At 41.8% G+C, this 26056-nt stretch overlaps 1 protein-coding gene across 1 annotated transcript; it reads left to right on the top strand.

The window, feature by feature from the left end:
- NKAIN1 (sodium/potassium transporting ATPase interacting 1) lies at nucleotides 1-24535 on the top strand. The gene is made up of 7 exons (XM_069972620.1): nucleotides 1-283; nucleotides 11551-11688; nucleotides 13868-13948; nucleotides 15977-16174; nucleotides 18632-18692; nucleotides 21372-21453; nucleotides 23464-24535. The coding sequence occupies exons 1-7, from the start codon at nucleotides 230-232 to the stop codon at nucleotides 23471-23473; spliced, it is 624 nt and encodes a 207-aa protein (XP_069828721.1). The 5' UTR covers nucleotides 1-229; the 3' UTR covers nucleotides 23474-24535.
- Nucleotides 24536-26056: the final 1521 nt, after the last annotated feature.

The raw sequence follows: 26056 nt of genomic DNA, 5'->3' as shown, positions 1-26056 counted from the left end.
CCAACACAAAGAGGACATAAGGTTGATTGCTCCTCCTCTCCTATATAGCATGTAGATTTGTAGGGTGGAATTGCTAAACATGGTCCTGTGAGCCATCGGGCCTATTCTTTACAGGGAAAATGAAGAATATCCTAGGCTGAGGAGCTGACATTGGTAGGATTTACCTTATCACCTTATCAGGATTGTCTACACCAAAGCCTGCTGCTTGTAGGATCACAAGCTGTCTACTATGGGCAAATGCACTGGGAGATGTACCTTGGTTGGGATCTGCTGCCTGCAGCTGGTGAGTTAAAACAATAACTGGTCTGATGGGATTCTGGGAAACATTAACAAGATTAACACATCATTGCTGAATTTACACTAATGATGCTATCCAATGACTTCGCCTCATCCTGTTACTACCCTATTCCCATTGTAAGACTTGTACAGGCAAGGTCTCCCTGTATACAGTGCTCTATAGACGCCTAGACACTTATTAATATTAATATTGCAAAAAAAAAAAAACCCTTATGTTATGAATGCACATGAATCCCATTGTCACGTGTAATGCGATGCATCTGTAAATACAATAATACACTGTGTGCATGCTATATAATGTTTCCAATGAATATGCATCAACATTATGCATTGATTGTACTTATTTGATGTATCTATTTGGACTCTTGTCTTCTTTCAGCCTTATTAATTGTTACTATGTATCTATGTAAAGTGCTGCGGAATTTGTGTGCGCTATACAAATAAAAGTATTATTATTATTATTATATGTAAATTATTAGAATATTTATATTAATATAATAATAATAATAATATTTACATAAATTATATGACTCCAATTCCCCAATATGGTAAGCCCGGTTATATAGTCATAGACAGAGACTTTTGTCATAAAATAGAGCCTTCCTTCAGGCTGTATACTGTATATACTGTATACTATTTCATTACCCTGAAGAAGAACACACGTGCAGGTTAGAAATATGGCTCTTCAGGTTTTGGACAAACAATTTAGTGGAATGAGTGGAGGTTAGAACTTTGTTCTCTATTTACTAGTAGCTAGGTTTACAATGTAAGAACTTGCCCCATGTCAGACTATTGTCTGGGCCCGGATTGTGGCCAAAGTAATTTTGCTGTGAATCAGGTCTATTTGTATCGACCTCCTAAAGAAACTCATTCTATAGGGTTTCAGCTGGAATTTGAAGGCCGCATCCTGAGCTTGGAGATGCCGCCGTGGGTGGGATAACATGACTGTTGGTTCAGGGTAATTCAGCCTAATGTATACATGCAGTATATGGACCCCAGTAATAATCAATGGCTTTGTCAACATAAATGGAGAGGCAACTGTTTTGGAATAATTGCTTTACAATATAAGGTCCACGTATTCTTCTTAGAAGAAATCATCTCCTTGAGCTGAGTATATAACATTTCTCCATGAAAAGTGAGATGGTGCCGGTGTCAGATATAGCCCCCTTATAGAAGGAAAGGGAGGAATACTGTATTGGTTGACAGTGGCAGGGTATGATGCATCAGGACCCACCAAATATAATGACATTTATGTAGGTGGTTTAATACACAAAACATTGGGAAAAATGTTGATCTCACATGTTGGTCTTAAAGGGGTACTCCGGTATGGGAAAACTTTTTAAATATTGCTGTAGTTATAAGGGGGAAAAAAAAACATAATACAGAAGCTACTCTTACCTCACCATGCTCCCCCCCGTGTCCTCCTGCGGTGTCTCCGGGTCCCCGGATGAACGATCCTGCCACCACTCCTGAGACGAAACTCAGCAGTGACAGCCTGCTCAGCCAATTACTGGCCGTGGTGCTGTCCCCTCCCAGTCAGTGATTGGCTGAGCAGGCTGTCACTGTCAATACAAGTCCGTCTAAGAATTGACTCCGGTTAGTGGGGGACCCAGAGGCACCACAGGAGGACAACAGGGGCGCAGTGAACCTCTTTATTATTTTCCTTATAACTGCAGCAATAGAATATTTTTTTTCCATGCCTGAGTACCCCTCATGTATCAAGAGGCATAGCCAGACATAAAGGGATACTATTACCCAATAGTGGAATTACAGCAAACGATTAGCGAACGATGAGCGTACAATTAATTTTAGGTTCTGATTAGAGATGAGCGAACCTGGTGCATTCTCGAGTCGATCCGAACCCGAACTTTCGGCATTTGATTAGCGGTGGCTGCTGAACTTGGATAACGCCCTAAGGCTATGTTGAAAACATGGATAGAGTCATTGGCTGTATCCATGTTTTCCAGACAACCTTAGAGCTTTATCCAAGTTTAGCAGCCACCGCTAATCAAATGGCGAAAGTTCGGGTTCGGATCGACTCGAACCCGAACCCGGTTCGCTCATCTCTAGTTCAGATCTAAATAAACTATCAACGACATACAAACGATTTTTCAATCATTGGCTGCAATTACACAGAACGATTATCGTTTAAATTCGAATGATTTAACGATTTTTCACACGATAATCGTCCCGTGTAATAGGGCCCTAAGATACTCACTTGGCAAAAAAAAAAAAATTAAAAATACAAAAAAGTTTTAGCTTTATATAATCTATGGGACTACAGTAAGGTGTGAAGCACAGGACTATGGAGGCCACTGATAGACGCTGTCTAATATGTTGACCCCAGTAACATAAGATTGGAAGATTTGAATTTTTTTTTTTTATAAAGCAAGCGATATAGGCCCGATGCGTATCACATTTTTTTTGATGCAGTTGTCAGTATAGGTATGCAAATGTTTAAAGAGAACCTGTCACTAACTTTTGAGATGTCATCAGACATGTCAAAAGTTATTGATCAGAGCATGCCTTACTGCTGACCCCCACTGATCAGGAGATATAACCATGGAGAGATCATGGCATCACAGTCCGTCAAATTTTATAGTAGAATTCTATTAAAAATTATGAGGTTCTAAGCTGCTGGCCGGGGTGTGGATCGTGCTGCCATGAACTTTCCCCGGTTTATATCTTCTGGTCAAAGTGGGGGTCAGCAGTGAGACCCGCTCTGATCAATAACTTTTGCCCATTTGAGCACTATTTTTAATACATTTAATAAACAATAATATTTTTACTGCATCATTACAAGTGTATGAAATACAATAAAGGAAAGTCAGCACACAATAAGAATACTCCTGGAGATACTCATCAATAAAGGAATATCCGGCTCAGAATTAAAGGGGTTATCCGTTTGAGTAAAATATATGTTGGCTTATTCCCCTTCATGAAGACTAATGATTCATTCCATACATATCATTACATTTTTCAGTCTCCTTCCACCAATTCCGAGCTGCTGCTTTCTGCTGAAGCCACAGAAAACTGTGTATGAGCTGTTCATTCCTCTTCCCCTCCTCCCTTCTGAGATTGCTCATGTAAACAGTGTTTCTGACTGGATGATTCTGCATCACAAGTAACTTAACTTCCGCATTACAGAGTGCACAGCCGACCAGGTGACGCTGTTTACATGAGCAGTCTTGGAAGGGGAGCAAAGAGAACAGCTCTCACGCAGTTTTCTGTGTCTTCAGCAGAAAGCAGCAACGCAGAATTGGGGGATAATGACAAGTATGAAAGGAATTGTTAGTCTCCAGGAGGGGGGATGATTCAACATGTATTTTACCTGACTGGATAACCCTTTTAATGTTTAATATGTTGCTGCCCAGATGCAGAACATAACCCAAAGCCTATTCTTACTTCTCTGCGCTCCCCCTTTGCCCCCTACATCAACTTCGGTCCCTGGCTGAGCGATCCCGCCTCCACTTTCGCAACGGAATAGTCTGGCAGTTACAGCCTGCTCAGCCACTTGCTGACTGAGATTGACAGCTCTGCAGCCAGTGATTGGCTGAGCTGGTTGTCACTGCCAGATGATGTCCGGACCCTTCCCTTCCCAGCAGACACTTGACATCTCATTAGCATACAGTGCAAGAAGGATGAGAAGTTTTCTCGGTTATACTAAAAGTATGATCAACAACATGGAGATGTTTAAAGGTGTCTTTTTGTCACCTATCTAGTCCTGTTAGTGGTTTGAGGTGCAGGATTTCCTTGTTCATCAATTTACAGGAATTACCCCTCTAATTTTTTAAGCTTAAAGTGTCACTGTCGTTTCAAAAAACTTTTGACATGTCAGAGAGACATGTCAAAAGTTTTAATCTGTCCGGGTCTGAGTGTTCACACCCGTACCGATTAGGGGAAGTCTGCGTGTGTGATCATTCAAACTTAGGCTATGTTCACACAATGCATATTTTTGTAAAAACCACGACCGTTGTACAACGGCAGTGATTATTACGAAAAAATACGTTACCTTGCCATCTATGGTATCCCGGCTGGAGCATATACACATAGTATACGCTCCATCCGGGATTCCTAGCGGCGGCGCAAACATCTGACATGTCAGTTTTCTGCGGCTGCTATTCAGTGAATATCGCCTGTAGAAAACCCTGTCAGTGCACATTATGGAGCAAGCGGCTCCGGCCGCTCGCTCCATAGCGTGCAGTGGAGAGTTCTGATGCGGGCGCACATGGATTCGCCCGCATCAGAACACTGCGGCCGAGCAGATCATCCGGCCGCTGCTAGATGATGTTTTCAGAAACCGGCCGTTCCGTGACCCGGCCGGGTCACGGAACGGCCAGTCTCTTACGCTGTATGAACATAGCCTTATAATGTAAGGGGGTCTGACTCATCTCACTGACACTGAGCAGGGAACGGACTGTGCGGCAGCTTGTTCTCACGATCGGTCAGGGTGAGAACACTCAGACCCGGCCAATGAAAACTTTTCAAGTTTAATTATTTATCACAGCGTTTAGACGAATAGATCGTTAGAAAAATCGTTTGAAAATTCGTAAGAAAAATCGTTATTGCGATTGTTTTTAAGATCGCTTAAGCCCATCTTTTACATAAGGTAAATCGGTAGAAGGCTGTTTACACGAAGCGATCTGCGAATTTTCAGTGAACGACGATTTAAGAACATATTGAAAGATCAAAATGAACGATTTTTCGCTCGTCGTTTGATCGTTTGCTGTGTTTACACGGTACGAATATCGCTCAAATGAGATTGTTTATGCGAAAATTCGAACGATAATCGTTCCGTGTAAATGCAGCATAAACCTTTGTGATTATTACACTAGAAGTGTATTCTTTAGACCAGGAATAGGGAACCTTGGCTCTCCAGCTGTTGCAGCACTACAACTCCCATCATGGATGGACAGCCAAAGCTTTAGCTATCCATCCATGATGGGAGTTGTAGTTTGCAACAGCTGGAGAGCTAAGATTCCCTGCTTTAGACCCTATTATATTAAATTCCTTCATTTTATTTAATAAAAACCTGGAAATGAGCAGGGGGTCTTCAATCTATGCTAATTCTGCTTTCTTATAGGAGTGAAGCCTCCTTGTAAATCCCTCCTTCAATTACCCATAATTCCTTTACAAATATTTGCCTTTGTGTAATATGGAGTCACATCTGTGTAATGAGCCCCTCGCCATGATGCTCGGGCTATGCAGGGAATTCCCTAGTCCTGTATGGAGGAGCAGCTGGCAGTTGGGTACAGATACTCATGAATAAACTCGAAATGTTAGTTTACAGTCTGTGTCAGGGATGGGGAACCTTCATTCCTCCAGCTGTTGCAAAACTACAATTCCCATCATGCCTGGACAGCCAAAGCTAAAGCTTTGGCTGTCCAGGCATGATGGGAATTGTAGTTTTGTAGTATACGGTATACGCTCTGGCTGGGATCTCTAGCGGTGCTGCAAAAAACTGACATGTCAGTTTTCTGCGGCCGCTATTCATTGAATAGTGGCAGCAGAGAACCTGTCAGTTCACACAATGGATCGTGCAGCTCTGGCCACACACTCCATTGAATTGGTGAATTCTCTAGTACCGGCCGGGATGATCTTATCTGACACCGGCTGTTCCATGACCCGGCCGAGTCACGGAACAGCCGGTGTCATACAATGTGTGAACATAGCCTAAGGCCAGGTTCACACTGTGTATAACACTGGCCGTTCTGTGACCCTGCCGCGTCACAATACAGGCGGTGTAACTGAAGATCATTCCGGATGGTACTGCAGTGTCGGCAGGATGATCTTCATTTCTGGTGAATTCGCTGCACACAATGGAGTGTGCAACCAGAGCCGCACACTCCATTGTGTGAACTGATATGTTCTGTGCGGCCGTTATTCAATGAATAGTAGCCGCAGAAAACTGACTTGTCAGTTTTTCCGGCGGCCGGATGGAATCCCAGCCGGAGCGTATACTATGTGTATACACTCCAGATGGGTCTCCATTCATTCACGTACAACGTATGTTTTGTATAAATCATGGCCGTTGTTGCAAATTGCAACGGCCGTGATTTATACAAAACATACGTTGTGTGAACTAATTATGTACTCCTGGAATCCACCTCAGTCTGGGAGCGCTCATTCACTGATACACATGTAGTATTGGAGATGCAGACAGCTTCTTGCTGATATAGACACTGTATCACCATTTGCCGTAGAAACAAACACCAGTTTTGATCTTCATTCTATGATAATTTGCTCTGGGTGAGATGTAATAAAAACTATAGTCAGCAAGAAGCTTGTGTGCACAGCATGAAAACAACATTTATTTATATAAAATAATCGACTTCAATGATATAGGCTTGTATTGCAAAAATAACTGTGATGCTATGGGCAGCTTAAAGGGGTGCTCCGGAGGGGAAAAAAATGTATATAAATCAAATGGCGTCAGAAAGTTACAGATGTTTCATGTACTTCTGTTTAAAAATCTCCATTCTTCCAGTACTTACCAGCTGCTGTATGTCCTGCAGGAAATGGTGTATTCTTTCCAGTCTGACACAGTGCTCTCTGCTGCCACCTCTGTCCATGTCAGGAACTGTCCAGAGCAGCAGCAAATAGTCTGCTCTCCAGACTGGAAAGAATACACCACTTCCTGCAGGACATACAGCAGCTGATAAGTACTAGAAAACTTGAGATTTTTTGACAGAAGTAGATCACAAATCTCTGGTACTTTCTGGCACCAGATGATTTTAAAGAAAAAATTTTTTGTGAACAATCCCTTTAATATTTGATTATTACATTTTTTAGCAGTGTTGTTATGGGATTTGGATAAAAAGTTAAAACTTCCAATGTGGATCATGTTATCCATTAAACCGATTACACATACAGGGGGAGATTTATCAAACATGGTGTAAAGTGAAACTGGCTCAGTTACCCCTAGCAACCAATCAGATTCCACCTTTCATTCCTCACAGACTCTTTGGAAAATGAAAGGAGGAATCTGATTGGTTGCTAGGGGCAACTGAGCCAGTTTCACTTTACACCATGTTTGATAAATCTCCCCCACAGTGTTTAGCATAAATTAGTGCTGTGATTTATACAGCACACACGTTGTATATGAAAGCATAATATACACTCATAATATAGTGTACACTCCAGCCGGGATCCCTAGCAAATACCGGCTGCAGAGAAACCTGTCAGTTCACACAATGGAGCATGCGGCTCCGGCCTACGCTCCATTGAGAGCAGCGGGGAATTCGGATGCGGGCACGCTCGAATGCGCCCGATCCGAATTCAGCGGCGGTCAAGATCATCTGGCCGTTACTGCAGTACCGGCCGGTATGATCCTGTCTGACTCCGGCTGTTCCGTATACAAAGTGTGAACATGGCCTAACCCTGTTCTTCAGAAATGCAACAATGGCCTTAGATGTATTTTGGATCAATGTCATATTGCAAAAGTGCACAACAACTAATGGTGTGTTTACACAGAGAGATTTATCTGACAGATTTTTGAAGCCAAAGCCAGGAACAGACTATAAACAGAGAACAGGTCATAAAGGAAAGACTGAGATTTCTCCTCTTTTCAAATGCATTCCTGGCTTTGGCTTCCAAAACGCACCCTGAGGGTCCTTTTAGATGAACAGGCTTTTCGACCCTGGGGGTCACAAACGTACACCGATTGGTTAAATTGGTGCTCATTTGTGGTGCCTTTACACAACACGAGGGATCTAGTGGTCGGGCTGCACAAACAATCCTTGTATAGTTTGTGCAGCCTGGAAAACTGACAGGATAGATATGTATGTATCTGTGCTGTCAGTTTAAAGGATAGCTGTCATGAGACAATGACCTATTGTTTAAAAAAAAAACTTTTTATGTTAAACATTTTTTAAGACTTTGGTGACATTTTCCTAATTTTCCATTTTTCTATCTATATATTAAAATAATCCTGAGATCTTGCCATTTTCATTCTCACCACTGGGGCTAAAACAAAGCTGAGACTTCCTGTTTTGTCTATAGTAAAAAGAGGAGACTGCTGTAAAGTGATCTGTACAGCATTGCAGCATCATGTGACACCGGTAGATACAGGACACAATAGCTTCTCCCTGTGGAATGACCTTTTCAAAGGTCAAAGAGTGCGCTCAGTAATTTTTCACATTCATCTCAAGGGGACAGAATATGTCTATTGCCGTCTATGTCCATGAGTCTTGCTGTAAAGCATGTCACTAAATGCCGTTAAGAACAATCCAGGCAATATGGCTGCCCCCATAACAATGTAAAAAGTGAAATAAAAAAAACTAAGTTAGAAAATAGAAACAGATTAGAATACAATAATAAGTTTTAGTATCTGACTCTAATCAGTAAAAGAAAATTTAGGTGACTGCATTGCCGCTTCTTTAGCATAGCGACCCAGTCCGCATTACAGCAGGTCCTAATTTTTGGCCTTAACCAGCGTATTGGTGGGAGTAAGGACAACGCAACTGGCGTAGCACCTACAGTCATGCTGAGTGGTAAAGTCTTTGTAGTGTGGGGCCCTTAACAGTCTATATTGTATTATGAGCAGGCCAAATATTGACCCTCTGTATATTGAGAGTATCTGTATAAATCCAAATGCGTTCTGGGGGTCAAAATATACCCCTTTTATAGGGGCAATGTACATTAGTATTAGTCATGGCTCTAGCTGCCTTTGTGAGGCTGTGCCGATGCATCATGGGATTGATAGCAGATATGAATGGGAGAGAATGCAGCTTACAATCTGAAACTTAAGATAACGGCCGATCAATAGTCACATGAAACAGATGACACATAAAGAATAGTGGTGGTGAGTAGAGATGAGCCTATGGCTGTATCAGTGTTTTCAAGGATTCCCAAGGGCCGCATCCAACTTCTTCAGCCACCGGTAATCAAATGCCGAACAATCGGACTTGAGCATGCTCCAGTTGTGCTTAGCTGTAGTGGCGAGTGTACACTACATTTGCAGGCAAACAATTGCAGGAATGTTACTTTAAGGCCGGGTTTACACTCATCCGGCGCTGCGGCTACTTTGAACTGATCCCATTGTTTTCAATAGGATAGTTCAAAGCATGTGTCAGTCTGATAAAAGATGGCCCTCTGTGAGGTGTACCCCTAAAGTAGATGGTCTCCTGTGCTGCTGCCCCCTATAATAGATGGCCTCCTGTAATGCTGACAACTCATGGAATAAACTTATGGCAACTGATGGTTTTTATTGGAAAAAAGGATAGAAAAGCTGATGACAACTGAAAGGGGCTGTCGTGGGGACTTGTCTAATAAGTGCCAAACACTGCTGGGCAAACTTGTACTGTGTATAAGTGACTTGCTTGGAGACTCTCATACTCACTGTTTAAGAATAGATATGGAGTGTCAGGTCTGGTATGACGAGTCCTGGGCTTGAACAACCGGGTGAAGCTAACCTCTCAAGGTTCCCTGAGTAGGTCGAACAGGTATCAACAAAGTTCATCGGCTTACTTGCACTTTGCTCCGCTGCAGACAAATCCCTGAGTTGGATTGTCCTAACTAGGTTAGGTAGATGTTACCACAGGTGCCAGGTGTAGACAAGGTTTCCCCAGGTGACAGTTACCCCACCATCATGCACTGTATAATCTTTCAGACAACTCCAACAAAACTAATCCCCCCCCCCCCCCCCAAAGCTCCAACTAGGAAACGACAATCATTTTGCAGGGGTCCTGGCCTCCAGGCCAGGCCCAAACTTGAACTTCAGATCTGTCTCTCTCTCTCAACACCATCTATTAAGAAAAGAGCCTCCCACCAGGAACTAACTATCCTTAAATCGGGGTGACTGGGACTAACCTCCTATTGGTGGGGAAAGTGCTAGAAGAAAGTAGGTGTAAGTGTCTGATGGGTGGTGTAGTGTGAGGCACCCAAGCTACTGATTGGTCAGGAAACACAGAACATATAACATAGTTAACCCTTCACATACTCCAGATGAGAGTGAGACACCAAGTGGTGAAAGTGCAAACAGCAGCCTTTAGCCCAGGGTGTGACACCTGACATAAGTACCTTGCGATAGGCGGCATAGTAATGTAGTGGCACACCTGCTCTGGGACACTACATATACCTCTGAATGGTGGCATGAATCGCATTGCATAACCCTTCTAGATATAGAATTTTTTTCAACACGTTCTCAATGGAACACTACACAGTGTGATCCAAATGTCTTTCTAAGGGCCCTATTCCACCGGACGATTATCGTTCACATAATCGTTAACGATTAACGGTCTCAAACTACCGCTATTGCGAAAGACCTGAAAATGTTCACTCATGCGAACGACCGAACGACGTCTTATTCAATGCGAACGATTTGCGAATGTTTTGCGAACGAGCAACGATAAAAATAGGTCCAGGTCTTATAAAGCGATCAACGATTTCTCGTTCGGTCGTTAATCGTTAACTGCATTTCAACCGAACGATTATCGTTCAGATTCGAACGATTTAACGATAATCTGAACGATAATCGTCCGGTGGAATAGGGCCCTAAGGGTAGCTTCACACATACCGGATCCACAGCGGATTTCACACACAGCTGCGGCGCTGAGCAGTTAATGTATGCTGCGGGCCGGAGGTTGCGGGGGCGGGATTCGGGGGGTTAAAGGTGCCAGGCTGTATATATACACATTAGCATTGTCTGTGCAGCCCTTGTCTTAAAGGAGAAGTCCGGCCTCTGTTTTTTTTTTATTTCGAAACGGTAGGGCACTGGGGCGGGACGCCGCTCTAGTCACTGATTGGCTGAGCGTTCTGTCCATCAGCAGGGACAGGCATTCTCCTAAGATGTAATCACAACTCGGAAGAAAATGCCTTGACATTTATATTTTTTTTAAAAAACAGATGATGAAAACAGTATGAATACCCTTAAAGTGCCCTGTAGTCAGTATCTAAGAGGGCATTCTGCTGCTTGAATATTTTCTGTTCAATAATCCAATTAAAGCTGTGAGCTTCTGAGGTTAAAAGCTTTTTAATTACCCTCTTCTTCCTCAGTGTTATTGATAGTATTGTTTTAACCCCCTTGTTCCCTGCACCTTTGCAATATGATCTACTCATTCATTCTGTGTGGACATGGGTTCCCTCGTTCAATAGCATTTTTAAAGGTCCCATAAATATTGGATGAAATGCTCAGTTGTGAATCATCATTAGGTCACTTTGATCCCTTCAATCCATCAAACCATAATCTTTGGCCACTTTACCACCTTGAGTCTGACCATCTATCTCATGGATTTTTACATTAAATTATGACAGGCAGCTGCTCTACAGAGGCAAATATTTGACTTCCTTGGCTACCAGTGGGCTCCAATATTAGCCAATTTCCTGCACATTATGGCTGTCATCCTGGGGATATTCGGCACTTTACATTACAGATCTAGATACCTGATCTTGGTAAGTAATATGTTTGCTCATAACATTTCTGCTAACAATATTATATTTATTTCATTGGAATGGAACTAATTTTGTGTTGTTATAAATTCATTATTTTTTTTGTAAAGTGAAATTAGAATATAGAATATATGGGGAAACAATAAAGCGGGATAATACAGAGTACATGTAACTGCACCAACAAATAGCTGACAAAATGGCCTTAAAGAGAAATTTTCTAAAATTTTTTATTAAAGTATTGTATGGCCCCCAAAAGCTATACAAATCACCAATATAGACTTATTACGGGAAATGCTTATAAAGTTCTTTTTACCTGCACTTACTACTGCATCAAGGCTTCACTTCCTGGATAACATGGTGATGTCACTTCCTGGATAATATGGTGATGTCACTTCCTGGATAACCTGGTGATGTCACTTCCTGGATAAACATGGTGATGTCACTTCCTGGATAACATGGTGATGTCACTTCCTGGATAACATGGTAATGTCACTTCCTGGATAACATGGTGATGTCACTTCCTGGATAACATGGTGATGTCATGACCCGACTCCCAGAGCTGTGGCTGCTGGAGAGGATGATGGCAGGGGGGACACTTAGGGGCACAGGGCTCTGGAGGGACACTGAGCATCCCTCTGCCATCATCCTCTCCAGCAGCCACAGCCCGCACAGCTCTGGGAGTCACCATTTTATTCAGGAAGTGACATCACCATGTTATCCAGGAAGTGACATCATCATTTTAGCCAGGAAGTGACATCACCATTTTATCCAGGAAGTGACATCACCATTTTATCCAGGAAGTGAAGCCTTGATGCAGTAGTAAGTGCAGGGAAAAAAGCACTTTATAAGAATTTCCCGTGATAAGTGTACATTGGTGATTTGCATAACTTTTGGGGGGCAATACAATTCTTTAATAAAAATTTTCGCTGGACTTCTCCTTTAATAGGAATTTACCAGCACATATATGTATATACATATGCTGACAGTTACCAGTTATCTCTGAAAGCGAATCTATATTGCTGGACACTGCCCCCAAGCCTCCGATACCGTTCGTTAGCTTTTCTCAATACATGACTAGTCCTGGGTTTCCGTTATCTCCTGGTGCTGGTATTCGGGTAAAAAAATACATATATTCTGGTGTCAAAAGGGTGGGGCCTAGAGCATCAGTGCCCTAGGCCTGCAGAAGATGAATACCCAGCCCAGGGGTGTGACAACAAAGAAGAAAGGTGGGGAGAGAGGCACCACAGACTTAGGGCACAGATAATCTAGCCCCCTCCTCTTTGACACTGCACTGTCAAACTAGTTATTTACTTGAACACTGGAGCCAGGAGCCAATGCAGGCCCGGGACCAGGCATGGATTGAGAAATGCTCAATGAATGCTACTGGAGGTAGCAAAAGGAAAAAAATTATTTCAAATGAACTGGTACTAGAAAGTGCCAAAATTTGTAGTTCACTTTATCAAAAAATCTCAAGTTTTACAGAGTCTTATCAGCTGCTGTATGTCCTGCAGGAAGTGGTGTATTCTTTCCAGTCTGGAGAGCAGGAGGATGTTTTTTTTGTTTTTTTTTAAAGATATATTAGATTTTTGTAACAACAATACAGGCCTTCATTTTGCACATTAGAACACGTAAGATGGATCAAAAATAAGAATAAAAGATTGTAACATAGATAGATGTCAAATATTAGACACGTATAAATAGCTGGAGGATGTTTTCTATGGGGATTTACTACTGCTCTGAACAGTTCCTGACATGAACAGAGGTGGCAGCAGAGGGCATTGGGTCAGGCTGCAAAGAATACATCACTTCCTGCAAGACATACAGCAGCTGATAAGTACTGAAAACGAGATTTTTTTTTAAATAAATTAAATTACAAATCTCTGGCACTTTCTGGCAACAGTTGATTTGCAAGAAAAAAACCTGAACTGTCCAGGCATGATGGGAGTTGTAGTTATGCAACAGCTGGAGGGCCGAAGGTTCCCCATCCCTGTTTTAGAGGCTTAAAGCAATACATATTTCTACTGGTCATTCCAACAATATTGGTGTTACCAGCCAAATCTAATGTCTATTTGACTTCTACACAAACAGTAGCAGAGCCATACGGGCATGGTAATAAGGGAACCCAGTATGTTAACCTGTTCTTGTTAAGTGTCCATTCTTATCTATTCTGTTTTTTATGCAGTATTCTGTGTGGTTGGCATTATGGGTGGCATGGAATGCCTTTATCATTTGTTTCTACCTGGAAGTGGGACATTTATCACAGGTAAGAATTAACTACAATTTTCCATACACAAAGGGGGAGATTTATCAAGCAGTCCCATGATAAGAATGTTCTTTGTTGCTCATAACATCCAGTCAGAGTTTAGCTTTTAGTATATATATATATATATATATATATATATATATATATATATATATATATTAAAATAAGAGAGTTGTTCCAAAAAGAAAGGTTGGTAAAATCAGATATGTACATACAGATATGTAATTGAGTTCAAATGTGCAGTTTTTAGGTAAATTTTCGGACATATTTTGGGCTATGTTCACACAATGATAGAGATGGTCGAATCGCTCATCTAAACAAAGCGCTTTGTTCGATCGGTGATCTGCTCATTGAGCCGCCGGCCTTTCGCCGCTGCTCCGCTCCCTGCCACTTCTCCAAGGATGCTGGGAAAAGCTGTATCCAATCCTGGGAAACTTCTCCCAGTTTCCCAGGATTGAATCCAGCTTTTCCCAGCACCCGGGGCAGAGCGGTAGGGGGCTGAGCAGCGTTGAAAGGCCGACGGCTTGAGGAGCCGAGCACAGATCCAACGACGCGCTTGTATTTTGAAAACCATTATTTGGTGCTCAAAATAACGGCCGTTATTTAACATACTTCAGTGGCCGAAATTGTTCACCATATTACACAGAACGATAGTCATTAGTTACATTGTTAGTACGATTGTTTACTCCATGTGATCGCAGCAGAAGAGCGAACAATGTGGAATTACAGAGAATGATTAGCGGACGACTAACAATGATTTTGGTGTCAGCACAAAATCGACGATCAACGACATATGACCGATTTCTCGTTGGTTGGTTGATCGTTGCCTGCATTTACATGAAACAATTATTGCTTAAATGTGAATAGAACAATTTTTTGTACGATAATCGTCCTGTGTAAGGCTAGGTTCACACTGCGTTTTTTTCATCCGTTTTCTGCAAAAAACGGATGGAAAAAAAACAGATGCATTTGTGTGCATTCATTTTGATCCGTTTTCCCATTGGCTTCCATTGTGAAAAAAAAAACGTCTCAAAATGGATCCGTTTTTTTTAACGGACGCAAAAGTACTGTCAGCTACGTTTTTGTGTCCGTCAAAAAAAATGGATCCGTTTTTATTTTTTTATTTTTTTTACAATGGAAGTCAATGGAAAAAATGGATCAAAACGGATGCACACAAATGCATCCGTTTTTTTTCATCCGTTTATTGCAAAAAAAATGGATGAAAAAAATGGATTGCAAAAACGCAGTGTGAACCCAGCCTAATAGGGACATTATGTCCATTTTGCAGTAACTCTGTGCTTCAAGGAGACCCATCATTGTGTGGTTTAACATACAGCCCCTCACTTCAGAGAACATAGTGCAGTAGCGCCCATCTTGTAAGCCCAATATTCTCTGAAGTAAGGGGCTGTACATACTGTATGTTAGGCCACACAATGATAGGTCTCCTTGAAGCACAGAGTTACACATATACACGTCATCTACCATGTGTATGGTGAGTGCCACCTATTTTATTCACTTTATGGATTATTATTTATATGGACTATGTTCTTTATGGGTAGAGCACCACTATATAATTCTTATATCCTTAGACCACATTCACACGCCGTATAACATTGGCCGTTCTGTGAAGATGATCTTAATTTCTGTTGAAGTCGGATGCGGGCGCCGCACTCTCCATTGTGTGAACTGATATGTTCTGTGCGGCCGCTATTCAATGAATAGCGGCCGCACAAAACTGACATGTCAGTTTTTCGTGCGGCCGGTTGGAACCCCGGCCGGAGCGTATACTATGTGTATATGCTCTGGCCGGGATTCCATTCATACACATAGAACGTATGTTTTGCATTAATCACGGCCGCTGTTGCAAATTGCAACGACGGTCGTGATTTATGCAAAACTTACGTTGTGTGAACATGGCCTTAGAGCGCTTGCTGGGAGTGGTGTTCTGTAGAACATCAGGCTGTGTGTACATAGTGCCAATGATTTCTCTAATAATACTGTGTATTCATGTCATTGATATGTTTCCAGCACAGGGACCTGATAATGAATTTTAACACTTCCTTGCATCGGTCGTGGTGGATGGAGAACGGACCAGGCTGCCTGGTGACACCCGTTCGTTCACCACCTCTGTCACTAGCGGATCATCACATGGTCACGGTGACAGGCTGTCTTCTTGACTATCCCTACATTGAAGCTCTCAGCAGTGCACTACAGATCTTTCTGGCGGTAAGCATGGATAAAGTCATAAGAGTTGTTCTAGTTTTAGAGTCAACATTATTAATTATGGATCCTGCTGATTTCCCAACCCTCATAATTATACTTCGGTAGTGTCCAAGAGGGATGGAAATGAAAGGAAATTCTTACCGCTGCCTCACTATTTTTTTTATTTCCTATACTTTTTCACTTTCTAAGCAGCAGTGGAGCAGACAATGGACCCTCTCTAAGCTATTGTATAAAAATGGTTAGATATACCGTTGTCACCATCAGTTCCTTCAATGTATTTAAATATATTGGAAGAAGTTGTCCAGAGAAAATTAACTTGTCTCTATCCATAGGATAGGGGACAAGTAACAGATTTAGAGCAGTCTGACCTCTGGACCACAATGCCCCCCCCCCATATCCATATTGGGCCCCTCTTACATGTCCCCTATCCTGTGGATAGGGGAAAACTTAATTTTCACTAGACAACCGTTTTAAAGGGAATCAGTCATTAGGTTTATTCCACCATAAATGAGCATAAACTAGTGACAGGAATGCTGAACAGATCGATGTATTACTTCCATCATTCTGTTCAGCCATTCTCCTAATATCCAGAATAATAGGATTCTTGCCGCACCCCTCCCCTCGCCCTCCAGCTGCCGATTGACAGTTGACTGCCTATACACTGCATGGATAGATGAGTGCCAATCAGCAGCTGGTGGGTGGAGTTCTTTGGTGCTCATGAATATCCAGGACTACTGAGCTCATGCACATAATGGAGAGGACTACTGTCAGGTAGGGGTCTGGGAAGACAACAGACGAGTGCAGCCCTGTAACTGGCACCCGCCCCAGCAGACCCTACCTACTTGCCACAACAGTACTAAGGCTACTGCGGACAACTGGGCGACGTTCCCTATACTGTAACAGGTGTAACATAAAACAAGGACAAGACAGACTCACACAATAAGAGAATAGTCAGAGGTCAGGGTCGGCAACAATCGGGCAGCGAAAGTACAAAAACAGAATTAAAAAAGCGAGGTCGAGGTCACGAAATTCAAAGGTCAGAATCACTATAACAACTGGTAAGAGAAATGCTAAGTCAAGGCACAAGGCGCTATCACAGGCAATGAATGAACACCAAGGGCTGACACTTATGGTCCTTTTACACGGAACGATTTATCGTTCGAATTTGCACGATAACGATCAAATTTGAACGATAATCGTACGTGTAAACGCAGCGAACGATCAAACGACAAGCGAGAAATCGTTCATTTTGATCTTTCAACATGTTCTCAAATTATCGTTGGTCGTTCGCAAAAAATTTGCTGATCGTTCAGTGTAAACAGTCTTTCAACGATTTCACCCATGTGTGAGATAGGCTTAAACGATTGCATAACGATTTTTCCGTACGATGTATCGTTCTGTCTAAACGCTGAGCGTTATAATAAAAACAACGTTCATTCAAAATCGTTAATCGTGCGATCGGGCGAATTATCGCTTCATGTAAAAGTACCAATACTCTATAATTGCCGAGACAGTGCTCAAGGTGCTAAATAATCCTCCCGTTGCAAATACAATTGGTTGCTTTAGCGCTTGTAGGTCACCAGCACATAAGCTTTCACTTAGCAATTACTTTGCCTATAAACAGAACCCAGAGCTCTTTCTAATGTTCTGAAAGTTCCTACATTCAGCCATTTACTTAAAGGGGTACATGTTGTAGAACCCCCCTCCTGGCGACTAATGATTCATTCGATACTTGTTATTATCATTTCTGTCTCCTTCCCCTAGTTCTGAGCTGCTGCCTTCTGCTGAAGACACAGAAGACTGTGTGTGAGCTGCTCTCTCCATCTCTCCCTCCTACCTCCTGGAATGGCTCTATTTATGGCTCCCTGGCTGGCTGTTTCTGCACTCTGTAATGCCTCTGTAATGCTGGTGATCACAGTAATTAACCCTCTGGGCATTACAGAGTGTAGAGACCGGCCAGGGATGCTGTTTATATGAGCCATCTTGGAAGGAAGGGAACATGCAAAAGAATTGCCCATGAAGCCTCAAGGCTCCACGGGCTCTTCTTTTGCATGTTCATGTTTCCCAGGGGGCAATGCACCTAGGATTTCACTGCATTAAGCACTTTCACTAGCAGCCAGCAGTGTTATCGCTTGGCTGGTCTCCCTGAGATCAGCGATCTGTTTCTCTTATTGGAAGGAAGGGAGGGATGAGGGAGATCAGAGTAGAGATGGAGTAAACAGCTCACACACAAGTGCATGTGTCTTCAGCAGAAAGCAGCAGCTCAGAACTGGGAGAAGTAGACTGAAAAGATGATAACGTATTGTTAGTCTCTGGGGGGGGGGGAGTGATATACATATTTTTTTAGCTGAGCGGAATACCCCTTTAATCTATTACATATCTGACAATTCTACATTTGAACCTGTGACTCCTTTTTTTATATTCCTTTGAATTTTCTTTCCTTTTTCTGCCTACTTGCAGCTCTTTGGCTTTGTGTATGCCTGTTATGTCAGTAAAGTTTTCATGGATGAAGAAGACAGCTGTGAGTATTATTTATAATGTGCCTTCATGATCTATAAGAAGAGATGTGAATATTTGGAACTGGGACACAGGAAAGAAGATATTTATGTAGTGTGTAATGTTATACATAGATAAGCCTAGCAATGGCCCTCAGTAATAAGATGGGGTTCCTCCAAAATGTGATCATAGACTAGGGTAAACTATATTCAGTTTGTGCCAAAAAAATTATAAATAAATATATATATATATTTTTTACATAAATAAAAAAGTCATATGATGTATGAATTATATTGGTACATATGGTTTGCATAATGCAACCACATATTACATAAATGAAGTATTTAAATGTATTGATATTGCTATATAGAGTACAAATGGTTCTGCTCATAAATTATATTTCTATACATATAAAACTAAAATATCCATATTGCCCACATTCCCCTCTGACTGTGTAAGGGACAGAGAAGTTCTAGCAGCTGTGTTGGTGGTAAAAATCTCCTCTACACAATGGCACTGCTGCCTAGAACGAAAAGCAGCTCTGAAGGGAACTTTATTGTATACCAGGCCACATGATTACAATGCTAGTGGGTGTCTGGATATATTGCTAACCATCAATAGTAATAAATAAATAAAAAATATAAAAAAATGTTTAACCAGTGCCAAACGAATATGCTGTTTAAAGGAAAGATTAAAAAAATAATAAAAATCTGTTACCCTTTAGGCTGATTACTGTGTTACCCTATAGGCTGATTACTGTGTTACCCTATAGGCTGATTACTGTGTTACCTTATAGTGTGTTACCCTTTAGGCTGATTACTGTGTTACCTTATAGTGTGTTACCCTATAGGCTGATTACTGTGTTACCTTATAGTGTGTTACCCTTTAGGAAGATTACTATGTTACCCTTAAGGAAGATTACTATGTTACCCTTTAGGCAGATTACTGTGTTACCCTTTAGGCAGATTACTGTGTTACCCTTTAGGCTGATTACTGTGTTACCTTATAGGCTGATTAATGTGCTACCCTTTAGGCTGATTACTGTGTTACCCTATAGGCTGATTAATGTGCTACCCTTTAGGCAGATTACTGTGTTACCCTTTTGGCTGATTACTGTGTTAACCTATAGTGTGTTACCCTATAAGCTGATTACTGTGTTACCCTATAGGCTGATTACTGTGTTACCCTATAGGTTGATTACTGTGTTATCCTACAGGCTGATTACTGTGTTACCTTATAGTGTGTTACCCTTTAGGAAGATTACTATGTTACCCTTTAGGAAGATTACTATGTTACCCTTTAGGCAGATTACTGTGTTACCCTTTAGGCTGATTGCTGTGTTACCCTTTAGGAAGATTACTATGTTACCCTTTAGGCTGATTACTGTGTTACCCTATAGGCTAATTAATGTGCTACCCTTTAGGCTCATTACTGTGTTACCCTATAGTGTGTTACCCTATAAGCTGATTACTGTGTTACCCTTTAGGCTGATTACTGTGTTACCCTTTAGGAAGATTACTATGTTACCCTTTAGGCAGATTACTGTGTTACCCTTTAGGCTGATTGCTGTGTTACCCTTTAGGAAGATTACTATGTTACCCTTTAGGCTCATTACTGTGTTACCCTATAGTGTGTTACCCTATAAGCTGATTACTGTGTTACCCTATAGGCTGATTACTGTGTTACCCTTTAGGCTGATTACTGTGTTACCCTATAGGCTGATTACTGTGTTACCCTATAGGTTGATTACTGTGTTATCCTATAGGCTGATTACTGTGTTACCCTATAGGCTGATTACTGTGTTACCCTTTAGGTTGATTACTGTGTTACCTTATAGTGTGTTACCCTTTAGGCTGATTACTGTGTTACCCTATAGGCTGATTACTGTGTTACCCTATAGGCTGATTACTGTGTTACCCTATAGGCTGATTACTGTGTTACCCTATAGGTTGATTACTGTGTTATCCTACAGGCTGATTACTGTGTTACCCTATAGGCTGATTACTGTGTTACCCTATAGGTTGATTACTGTGTTATCCTACAGGCTGATTACTGTGTTACCCTATAGGCTGATTACTGTGTTACCCTTTAGGCTGATTACTGTGTTACCCTATAGGCTGATTACTGTGTTACCCTTTAGGCTGATTACTATGTTACCTTATAGAGTGTTATCCTACAGGCTGATTACTGTGTTACCCTATGGGCTGATTACTGTGTTACCCTTTAGGTTGATTACTGTGTTACCCTATAGGCTGATTACTGTGTTACCCTATAGGCTGACTACTGTGTTACCCTATAGGCTGATTACTGTGTTACCCTATAGGTTGATTACTGTGTTACCCTTTAGGCTGATTACTGTGTTACCCTTTAGGCTGATTACTGTGTTACCCTTTAGGCTCATTACTGTGTTACCTTATAGTGTGTTATCCTACAGGCTGATTACTGTGTTACCCTTTAGGTTGATTACTGTGTTACCCTTTAGGCTGATTACTGTGTTACCCTTTAGGCTGATTACTGTGTTACCCTATAGGCTGATTACTGTGTTACCCTATAGGCTGATTACTGTGTTACCCTATAGGCTGATTACTGTGTTACCTTATAGTGTGTTATCCTATAGGCTGATTACAGTGTTACCCTATAGCCTGATTACTGTGTTACCCTATAGGCTGATTACTCACTACACCTATTTTCTTTTTCTGTACAGTTGATTTCATTGGCTCTTATGATTCCTATGGATATCAGGCTCCCATGAAGACATCACACCTCCAGTTGCAGCCGCTGTACAAGTACGTCTCTCATTTAATCTTAAGTACAAACTTTTTGAGAGAGAAGTCTGAGAATATTCAATATATTATATATATGTTTCAAATCAACTTGTGTCAAAAAGTAATATAGATTTTAATTTAATTCTATTAAAAAAAAAACAACTTAAGTCTTCAAGTACTTATCAGCTTCTGTATGCCCTCCAGAAGGTGGTGTATTCTTTCCAGTCTGACACAGTGCTCTCTGCTGCCACCTCTGTCCATGTCAGGAACTGTCCAGAGAAGGAGAGTGTTTCTATGGGGATTTGCTACTGCTCTGGACAGTTCCTGACATGGACAGAGATGGCAGCAGAGAGCACTGTGTCACACTGGAAAGAATACACAATTTTCCGCAGGACATACAGTAGCTGATTAGTACTGGAAGACTGGAGATCTTTAAATAGAACTAAGTTTCAAGTCTATATAGCTTTCTGAAACCAGTTGACACCCTGTTTCAGGTTTGAGGTCCAGCACCCCGGTTCTCCAGCCAAAATATAGAATCAGCAGTGTCTAACACATATCATCAATTTATTTTTTATTGAGTAACTACTACTACTTTCGCTGTTTCTATGCCCCTTCCTGTTATACATTATAGAGACATACATGGAGCAGAGCCAGCTACATACACAATGCCTGTTGCACCGTGTAAAAGGCCCAGCAATCAGCTAACAAAAAAGCAGATGTTCTTTTAGCAACCCTATAAATCATTATTTGTGTAAACCGGGAACATGCTGCTGACAGTAATGAAAGTGAATGGCCAAACAAACAATCAAACGATCACTCATGTGGCCATTCTTGTTATTCAGCCTCCTTCCCTCAATTCTGAGCTGCTGCTTTCTGCTGAAAACACAAAAATATGTGTGTGAGCTTTTTTCTCTGTCTCCCCCTCTTCCCCCCTCCCTTCTGAGACAGAGGTAAACAAGTCCCAGACTGGCTTTACCTGCAACATTGTAGCTTCTTTGTAATGCCGAGAGGGTTAATCACAGTGAGTTCATAAGCAACTTGACCGCAGAATAACCCTCCCAGCATTCCAAAAAGCTACAATGTTTCATATAAATCCAGTCAGGGACTTTACATTAGCCGTCTCAGAAGGGAGGAGGAGGAGGGGAGACAGAGAAAAAGACTCACACACAGATTTTCGTATCTTTAGCAGAAAGCAGCAGCTCAGAACTGAGGGAAGGAGACTTGATAGATAATAACAAGTATGGAAGGAATTGTTAGTCTCACCCAATTTACCCCTTTAAGGACCGGGCCAATTGTCGCATAACTCTTAGATTTTTCTACCCCATGTGAGGTCTTGTTTTTGTCAGGAACAGGTGTACTTTGTAATGACATCTTTCAATCTGCCATAAAATGAATTACGGACCCCCCAAAATATCATTTATGGGATGAATTTAGGTAAAAAAAATTGTGATTCCACAAGTTTTTTTTTTTGGGGGGGGGGGGGGTTCCATGTTTACGTAATGCACTTTACGGTAAAACTGGCGTTTTTTTCTTTATTCTATAGATCAGTATGAACACTGCGATATGCACGTTTACTAGGTTTTCTAACGTTTTACTATTTTTATTAGCAGTAAAACTTTTCTTTTGAAAATAGGTGTATTTAAAATGGCCCTATTGTGACCCTGTATAGCGCTTTTATTTTTTCACCTACGGGGTCATATGGGGTGCCATTTTTTTTTTATTAGGCACATTTTTTTTCTAGATCAGACGCAATCTTTTTTTTTTTTTTAACGCTTTTTGCGCCAAGGCCCAGGCGAAAATGTATGCCCCAAGGGGTTAATAAGTCCTGTAAAAGATCATTTGAACAAGCTCCAAGCAATTTGTACATAATCACACAGTTTTCTGCCGATGTAAAAGCTGCCTCAAAACAAAACTTTGCTGCCTAAGTATTTTCAGTGCTATATAGGTATTTTGTAATCATACTTTTTGTATTTTGTATTTCTGGTTAGTTCTTTTTTTTTTGCTAATTTATTGCATGTTTCTTTTTTGCAGGCCTGGCTAGACCTACTTCACAAGCCTTCATTTACTACACGTCTTACCCTGTCGAAGCCCTTCCTGTATCCCTTCACATGTCATTTAGGTTCCCCACTTATATTCCTGATCAGTGGTCAAAATGCCTTAAAACACCAGAACACAGCAGTAGTAATGTTCAGATGTGTCTGGACTGGTTGCATGCATTTAGCATTGCAGCTATGTTTTTAATTATGGAAGGCATAAACTGCCAGTATTGTGGTACGCCTTGGCTGGTTACGTGGTGACTGGCTATGTGTCAAACATTGATCGCTGGAGAGTAGAGGCTACCCCAGAGGCTAGATACATAATGCAAGATTTTTTTGTTAGTATAAGTCTATGTCAAATAGACCACTCTTAGACTAGTATGAAGAGGGGATTTGAAGTTTTTGTTTGTATTTTTGGAATTTTTTCCATTCGGAAGGAACAATAGACCTTGCCAACAAGACTTTCATTAAGGCATTTTCATATTTTAAGTATCCAGCTGTCACTCATCAGCACACCGAGATCATCGAAATATACCAAGTGTCACTTAACTTCAGAAAATGTCTAGTATTATGTGGAACAGGACTATAGATGAAAACATGTAGTCGTTGCACTTATCTGTGAATCACGTGAGCAGCCCCAAACAGGAAACGCTGTTGAATTTGTAATAATGAATCAAAATGACTGCCTACCATTTGGCTGTGTCCCTTCATAAACTGGCTTATGTTCTTTACTGTGTATGTCCAATCAGTACCATTACATCTAATGCAACAAGGTCTGCTGTAGAGGTGAAGGCATTATTTAAAGGGATACTCCTGACCGAAACCACTTTTTCTGCAATGCCCACGAAAGGGATGGGTGAAAACAATTATATCGACTAACCTGCCCGCTCCAGCGCTCCGGCCTGCATTCCACCACTTTGGCCACTTCCTGGTCGGAGATGGGAACTTGAGACGTGGTGTGGCAGGCCTGCTCAGCTATTCAGCAGCTGTGGCGGTGTCCCCTTTCTGAATGTGGGCCTATCACGTCTTGTCTCAAGTCCCGTCTCAGACAGGAAGTGGCTGGACACCAGGGGAATGGAGAATGCGGGCGGCAGCACTGGAGCCGGAGAGGTTGGTGCATGTAATTGTTTTCACCCACCCCCTCCCCATACAGTGCAGCCGGAGCACCCCTTTAAAGGCAATTTCTCAGCCGGTTATAGCATCCTAACTTACTCATAGAGCCACTTAGTGACATTCCTGTACCCAGTTTTTATGAAATAAACATTTTTCTAATAATAAGGTGTTCTGGTGCATCAGGGGGTACTTTACTCCTTGCTGCGCCCAAAAGGTCGCCTGCCCATCGCCTTATCACCCCCCTTTTACTGAGTTTTTACTCAGTATTTATTAGGACCTTAGTAAGAAGAGCAGGCAGGTGGCCGTTTGATGCACTGACAAGTGAATTAATGCCCCCAGAGCACTGAATATTCTCAATTTGCATATTTCTAAGACCCACTATGGTCCCTATTCCACTGGACGATTATCGTTCAGATTATCGTTAAATCGTTTGAATCTAAACGATAATCGTTCACTTGAAATGCAGTTAACGACCGAACGAAAAAAATCGTTGATCGCTTTATAAGACCTGGACCTATTTTTATCGTTGCTCGTTCGCAAAACGTTTGCAAATCGTTCGCATTGAATAAGATATCGTTCGGTCGTTCGCAATAGATACGAACGCATCAGCGAATAAATAGCGAAGAAAAACGATCGCAATTACGATCATAAGTAACGATTATCGTTCCATGGAAATGAGTGAACGTTTTCAGGTCTTTCGCAATAGCGGTCGTTTGAGATCGTTAATCGTTAACGATTATGCGAACGATAATCGTCCGGTGGAATAGGGCCCTATGTGTAACGTCCACTATTAGGCTATGTTCACACACCATCAAAATGACGTCTGTTTTAATGGACGGCTGTCATTTAACAACAAATAACAGCTGATATTTTAAAACAATGACCGTTATTTGACAATTAACGGCAGTTCTTTTAAAATAATGGGAGTTATTTGCCATTAAAAGACAGCTGTGTAGAAAGCGGCTGTCACTTTAACAGTGTGTGAGCATAGCCTTAGGCCATGTTCACATGGCGTAAGAGACCGGCCGTTCCGTGACTCAGGCGGGTCACAGAGCGGCCGGTTTCTCAAAAGATCATACCGGATGATCTTTCGGCCCGCAGAGTTCTGATGCGGGTGCATCCATGCGCGCCCGCATCAGAATTCAGCACAGCACACTATGAAGCTTGCAGCTGGAGCCGCTCGCTCCATAGTGTGCACTGACAGAGCTTTCTGTGGCCGCTATTCAATGAATAGCGGCCGTAAAAAACTAACATGTCAGTTGTATGCGGCGCCACTAGGGGTTCCGGCCGAAACGAATACTATGTGTATACGCTCCGGCCGGGACCCCATAGACAGCAAGCCAACGTATTTTATCGCATTATCTACAGCCGTTGTTGCAATCGGCAACATCGGCCGTAGAAATATGGAAAAATACATTATGTGAACATAGCCTTAGGCTGTATCAGCTTTTTAGGATGCCCTAACCTGTTGATGG

Source organism: Dendropsophus ebraccatus, chromosome 5, assembly GCF_027789765.1.
Source record: "Dendropsophus ebraccatus isolate aDenEbr1 chromosome 5, aDenEbr1.pat, whole genome shotgun sequence".
NCBI lineage: Eukaryota > Metazoa > Chordata > Amphibia > Anura > Hylidae > Dendropsophus > Dendropsophus ebraccatus.
The sequence above is the reverse complement of the archived record's forward strand: the minus strand, read 5'-3'. Positions and strand labels throughout refer to the sequence as shown.